The sequence below is a fragment of the Ovis canadensis genome, chromosome 11 (assembly GCF_042477335.2).
Source record: "Ovis canadensis isolate MfBH-ARS-UI-01 breed Bighorn chromosome 11, ARS-UI_OviCan_v2, whole genome shotgun sequence".
Classification (NCBI taxonomy): domain Eukaryota; kingdom Metazoa; phylum Chordata; class Mammalia; order Artiodactyla; family Bovidae; genus Ovis; species Ovis canadensis.
In genome coordinates this window covers 30,438,047-30,444,522 of record NC_091255.1, presented here as the reverse complement: position 1 = coordinate 30,444,522, position 6,476 = coordinate 30,438,047, and the positions used below count along the sequence as shown (strand labels likewise).

Sequence of the window (6,476 nt, the reverse complement as noted above, 5' to 3'; positions counted from 1 at the left end):
ACAGTGTCCAATGGCTGAGGCTGGTGGGAGCCGACATTAACCCCATGAGGGATCCAACCTCCCCAAAGAGAGATTAGGCCAGCAGGCTGCCCCAAAGACCTACAACTTCCAAGGAAATTGTAGAGAGATGCTGGCATAAAATAAACCTCCACCTGAATAGACAACTTCCTGCCATCTCTGAGGCATACCGATGGCCAGGTCTCTGGTGGGGCACTTGTATTTCATGAAAAGAACTGGCTGGTGACAGCCGTGGGCATCTGTGAAAGAACAAGTGGGGGGCGTGGGCTCATCTCCAAAACTGCCACGGTCCCCAGAGGCCGAAGGGACGCACCAGGGAGAGTTCACTAGTAAGGAGATTCTTGGAAACGCACATCTGGATGCAGCTGGAAGAGTTAAATGTTTAGATTGGTGGTCTTCCCTGGACTCCTGGGAACATAAATGTCCACACCACAGGGCTGAGTTGTTTGCAAATGTTGGGGCTTTGCAGGTTTTTTTTTTATTAACATTTTCCTCTCACGTGGCTTACATCAATTTATAATAATCTACATAAGTTGAAACAGAACATAGACCAAAGAAAAATATATCCTTACCAACTTAAGAAAGTCAGATATTAATGCAGGGTCCCATCATACCTGTAATAGCACAACACCGGCAGCCCGCAGCCATCGCCAGCAAGGACAGGCGTGTGGACTCCTGTAGCCTGTCTGTGGGCTCCTGTTGGCACAGCCTGCCCTGCTGGGCAGTGGCTGGGGTTCTGTACAGTCCCTGTTGCTCAGGAGAACCCACGGGCTGTTCCCTCAGCGCAGCTTAGTCCAGGTCTGGTACCCACTCCTCCCAGTTCTGGGGGTCGAGTTGATAAATATGCTGAGCCTTTTCCATTTCTCAGCCCTTCCAGCCTTTCTCCCGTTCTCATCACCCAAGAGATTGGGGGCTGCAGTAGCTACCTGACGCTGAGAGGCACACGTCCCTGGTTTGGGGAAGGTGGGAGGCACCCGTTAGGGGCTGTAAATAGCTGTAGGTGGGGCTCCAATTCATTCCAGTTAGTGGCCGTGGAAGCAAGAACCTTCCAGGCCACCTGCCAGCTCCAGAGTGCCAAGCAGGCTCCAGGGATGGTCAGACACGGGGGATGTTCAGACTGCAGCATTCTTTCTCCACCTGTGGCCCAAGCCCCTTATCTTAGGGAGTAGGGCTCCTCGCTCAGCTGCTTAGCAGGCAGCCAGGGCGTCAGTACCGCTCTCCTCTTGGGCATCTATCCTCCGACATGCACAGAATGTGTACCATTCTGCCCACACCAGGGCCACAGGTGTAAACGAGACAAGAAGGGGCCCTTCCTCTCACTGAACCGGTGCTAAGGCTTCAGGGCCCCAAACCCTTCTTTAAAACCGCCCTGAGCTCAAGCTAGGGGGAGCTTGTCTCTCCAACCCAGGGCTTGGAATCTAGTCTCTGCAACAGGAGAGCCAGGGAGCCGTGTCCTGTAGCTCCAGCCCCTGCCGCCAGGAGTGTCTGTCCTCCCAGGTGAACTGCTGGAGGCCGGCAGCGCTGCTCAGGAGAGAAGAAACTGCACGCTGGGGGCACTTCTCCTTTCCAGTACTGAGCAGCGGCCTTCAACATGGGGATCAGACCCTGCAGATGAGTCGAGCACCCACCACCAGGGTCCCCTGCAAAACCCAGTCCCAGGAGAGGCAGGTACCTGGCACAACCCCAACTCCTAAGAGTTCCCCCGAGTTCACCCATAAGGCTGCGTTCAGAAGCCAGGGACGGGAGGCAGCACCATGACGGCTGGCTACTGCTGGACCGCGCCTGACTTTCCCAGGCCCTGGGGCACACGTGGCCGTGGGGGCTGCCCCATGGCAGTGCTTGGCTGTGGAGAAAGTGTAATGTCTAAGGCAAAGGTACCACGAGGTACGGGAGGCACCAGGAAGGGCTAGCCCTCTCGGACGGAGCCTGCCTATTTCGAGACGCCTGCTTCAGCCCTCATGGTTGCCCTCCCAGAAGCCTGGCTCCACCAGAAAAGCCACCACAACTCCTTGCTCCCAGCCCAGGATGCCCAGCGCTCCCTGGCACTCTCTCAGCAGCCCACTTGCTCTGTCTCCTTGGCAACCTGACTCTCCCACCTCCCCCGATTCTTTCCTGACCCTCTGGCTGCCTTGAGCAGGTCTCTGGTGAGTCTCTACACTCAAAATAGAACAGCAGGAGAAAAGAAACGGAAAAGCAGGAGAAGAAATAGGCAAAGGTGCCTCACGGGGACTGGAGACAGAACAGAGGTTCTCAGGTGGAAAAAATCCCAGCAATCCGCTCTCCGGCCTGTGCTGAGCCGAGGATCAGTGCGAGTCTGTCTCCTTGTCCAACATTTGCACAGGCGGCAAGGCAGACAGGAGTGTCTCCACAGGTGAGGGGACAAGGAGAGGGTGGGGGGCGGCAGCATCGGACCAGCCACCCCCCGCCACCACTGCCCAGGGCCGCCTCAGAACTTTCCAGGTGATGGATCAAAACCCAAAGCTGAAAATGCATGCAGGCAGGCTTGGGGAGTCGGGGGGCGGGGGCCGGGCAGGGAGGACGGGGCGGAGGAAGACCGAGGGGAGGCCGCCAGGAGACCGATCTGGGAGCAGGGCCAAGAGAGGCGAAGCTGGCAGCAGTAACAGCGCAAAATAAAAGCCCTTGGACCGGACTCAGGAGGAAAGAAAGTGTTGGAGGAAATGAAAGAACAAAGCAGGCTGCCTGTGTGCCCACACCGGGTTGGTCACTACCTTTTCTGCATGACAAATAGACGTAAAACAATTCCCAAACAGCACGGAGCATTAGACACGACTAGAGGAACGAGGGCAGAGCCGGGGTGCGTGGTGGGGCCGGGGCCGGGTCGGCTGGCTTTGTACAAGGTGGCACAAAAGATACATGTCTTCCAGTTCTTGGAAATCTGTGTCCCTTGGAGTGCAGAGCGCTGGGTTTGGGAGTTCGCTATTGCAGTCCTTCAAGTCTGGGTTGGGTCCCTGGCTGGAGAGGCGGGCTCAGGGCCGCCCCCCACAGCCGCTCCCACCTTGGGCTACACGTCGGTGGAGAAGTACAGTGTGTTCCGCTTCAGTTCTGCGAAGGAGATGGGAGGGTGCTGCAGGTAGTAGAGGAGGACCTGGACCTGTGGGGAGACAGGGGAGACTGAGGCTGGGGTCCTCACCCCGAGGGCCTCCTCCGACCCCGCTGGGCTCCTGTGGCTCCCCGCTTCCCCGCTGGCTGGCTCCAGCCACTTCCCCTTCCCCGGAAGCCCAGGTGTGGCTGCCCGTTTGCGGCAGTAGGGGGTGCTGCAGGGCAGAAGGCAGGGTGCCCGGGGCCCCTTCCCCAACCTCAGTCCTGTTCCAGACCAGACCCTGCCCTGGGTCTCACCGGGCTCCCCCGCCCCGCACCCCGCCAACTTCCACACATGAGGGCAAGGCCCCAGATTTTCCTGACACCCCTGGGTTTGCTTCCTGAGGCTCAGGCAGCTCCCAGGACTGCAACCAGTATCTGGGACACCCAGCCTCTGGTGGGCTCTTGGTCTAGACGCCTACTTTTTAGCAGGACCGTCCAGAGCCCTGACTCCTTGGTGGCATCCTCCAGACCCGTCAGCCCCGCTGCTCAGGATGGGAGGCAGGTAGGAGTCCACCCCTCAGGGCGGCTCGTGCGACCCCTGCACCTGCTGCAGGCCTGGGCAGCGTGGAGGTACCTGCGCCATGACATCGTGAGACCAGATGTCGGCAGCCGACGTGAGGTGTGCTTTGCTCTCCACTTCGGAGGGTCTCAGTAACGTGGGGCCAAACACGGTAGCCAGGTTGTGAAGGGACATTTTGTTGACGGGCTCCTTCTCAGCAACCCTGAAAGGGACGGGAGGGGCGGAAACACAAGTCACGTCTGGCCGCCACATGGAGCTCCGACCCTTGGCTAATACCGCTCCTGGGAGGATTCCCCAAGGGGGTCACTAGCCCGCCCTCTCCTGAGGGTAGAGACCGCTCCATGAGGAGGGGACTCAGCCAAGGGCCCAAGTTCCCAGCTATGTTCCAGTACATTCCACTGACAGATTCCCAGCTCCTGGGCCACCCCCTGAACTGATGGTAAACGGCAAGAGTCAGAAGGACCCACTCCAACTCTCCCTTGCCTCAGAGGAGGTTCTTACAGGTCCAAGAACTTTCCCTGTAATAACTCATGCTTGTCACAAGCAAGTCTTTGTGTAGGTAACAGTTTCATCCCCCCTGTAGAGATGAAGAAACCAGAGTACAGAGAGGTCAAACGGCCTGCTCAAGGTGACCCAGCAGGTGGCAGAGCAGGGATCCAAACCCAAGAGGTCTGCTTCCTGAGCCCATGCTCCTCCCCACCCTGCGCGCTGTCCACGATCAGCTCAGCCGTGGAGAGGGGCCCAGAGGAGGAGTCCCAGCGGGCGGGGGCCAAAGGCCAGAGGCTCTGCCTGCTGTGCTGTGGCAGGAACATCCCTCGTCACAGATGGAGCCCAGGGGCTGTCCTCCCAAGCTTTTCCAGAAGGGTCTGCCTCTTGGGACCCCAGAGCTGCCTCCTTCTGGATCTTCCTCTGCGTCTCTTGCCTGATCAGCCAGATGCTCTGTAGCTTACTTCCCCTGAGTGACAGCAGGGGCTGCCATCTGGGGCTGGTGTCCAGCAGGCTCGGTACCACCCAACACATGAGAGAGACCCTGCGCCTCCCCCTGGTCCCAGGCAATGTTTTGGGGCTGAGACCCAGCTGCCCCAAGCAGCGCCTCTGACCCCAGCTCCCACTGCAGCATCACCCCACCCTCCAGGCAGGAGCCGTGGATGCGCCTGCTGAGCGCCTTGGAAACGAGCAAACAGTGCCACGCCAGGAGGCAGCTGTGCAGCTGGCCCTGCCCCTCACCACACACACACACACACACACACACACACACACAGGCCAGGCGCCCAGATGTGGGAACAGACTGTGCCCGGTTCCCAGGGTGGAAAACCTAATGAATTTTCCTCCCCACTCCTCTGTGTGTCCCCACAGTGCTCGCCAAACTATTTGGGGATTGGTTGGGACCTTGGTCCCGGCCAAACCAGAGGGAAAATGTCTCATAATGGGAAAAACAAGACAGCAGCCCAGGCGTTCCCAGGTCTCCGCTGGCCCTCCACAGCCTGGCCTGGCCTGGCCGAGCCGCCACCGGGGGCCTGAGGGCTCAGAGCCCCTCACCAGGGGTGCCCTGGTCCTGGATGGCAAGTGGATTTCAGGGACGCCTGGAAACATCTCCTCCCCACTCACACCTGGGACCAGTCCTGGGCTCCAAAGTGAGTGACGAGGTCACAGTCAGGGCTAGATTCCGTTCCTAACTTAGGTGCAGGTGTCAACTTCAGCAGCTCTTGGTTTGACCGGACTGTGGAAGGCGCAGAGCGGAAGGTGGGATGGACCATAGTTTAGGACCTGGGAGATGTGGACCCCAAGGGCAGAGCTACTGGTAAACCCAAGCAAGTCCCCATCGAGCTGGGGACTCAGATTCCCTACCTGTTTGATGGGGTGTGGGTCAAGACCAGTGGGCTTCAGACTTTTTGGACTGTGACCCATAATAACAGACACGTTTTACACGATCACCCAGCACATGCAATAGGAGTAACTGAACAGAACCATATGCATGCTTGCCGTCTGCGGTGCACCCTGGGGCTGTCTCTCCTACTCCGTTTAAAAAATGCCAAGTGGACTGAGTGGCCCACTCACTGGAAGCTCCACCTACAGTCCTTGGCTCTAGCCCCGCCTCTCCAAAGGTTCTATGGCCAATATTTGAGGTGGCCCCTGGAATCCCAATATTTCTCCAAACAGAAGAATCTGAATGCCAAGAATCTGAAGGGCAAACTCTCACCTGGCTGCGGTGGCCCAGCAGAGACCAGCACCCACGAGGAGGCGCCCAGGGTGTGGTTTTCCAGGGCATGTGTCTCGCCCAGCTGGAGCCCGCCCCCCCGCCCCCTGGCGGACTGGGCAGGGCCCCTGCCCGTTACCTTTTCAAGTGTTCCAGCAGGAAGAGGAAGGTGATGAGGTTGGGGTCGGGCAGGGAGCGGAGCAGGTGCATCATGCAGTTCTCCTTGGCAGCAGGGTCTGACAGGGCTGCAGGGACACGAGGGCGAGGGTGGGGCTGGGCTCCGGGCAGGGAGCCCTTGGCCGGCACCCTGGGGTCAGGAGGCTGCGGGAGCCTGGGGGGAAGCCTGAGCTGTAAGGGGCCAAGGGGGCAGACCCAGCAGGGATGGGGCTGGTGTTTTGCCAAGGGTGGGCTATTAACAGGTTTCTGCAGGAGGCCCCACTCACGACCTGGAACCCAGCCAGGAGGCGGGCAGGTGGGGAGCAGACACCCTTCTTCCCTGCAGGCTGTGGGCCTTTGGGGCTGGAGCCACTCTATCCCTGGTCTGTAAGGACACAAGGATGCCACTGGTGTGAATGTTCTTTTTTTTTTCGGCTGCGCCACTCGGCTTGCAGGATCTTGGTTCTCCAACCAGGGATGGAA

General features: G+C 59.0%; 1 protein-coding gene across 5 annotated transcripts in view; it reads right to left on the bottom strand.

The window, feature by feature from the left end:
• Positions 1-460: 460 nt before the first annotated feature.
• ABR (ABR activator of RhoGEF and GTPase) overlaps positions 461-6,476 on the bottom strand; it is a 187,723-nt gene continuing 181,707 nt past the window's right edge. For all 5 annotated transcript variants that reach the window (XM_069603026.1, XM_069603029.1, XM_069603027.1 and 2 more), the window contains 3 exons: positions 5,977-6,082; positions 3,695-3,842; positions 461-3,130 (listed from right to left, as the gene is read on the bottom strand). In XM_069603026.1, the coding sequence (XP_069459127.1) occupies positions 3,041-3,130; positions 3,695-3,842; positions 5,977-6,082 (344 nt within the window). In that variant the 3' untranslated portion in view covers positions 461-3,040. The remainder of the gene's footprint in view (positions 3,131-3,694; positions 3,843-5,976; positions 6,083-6,476) is intronic.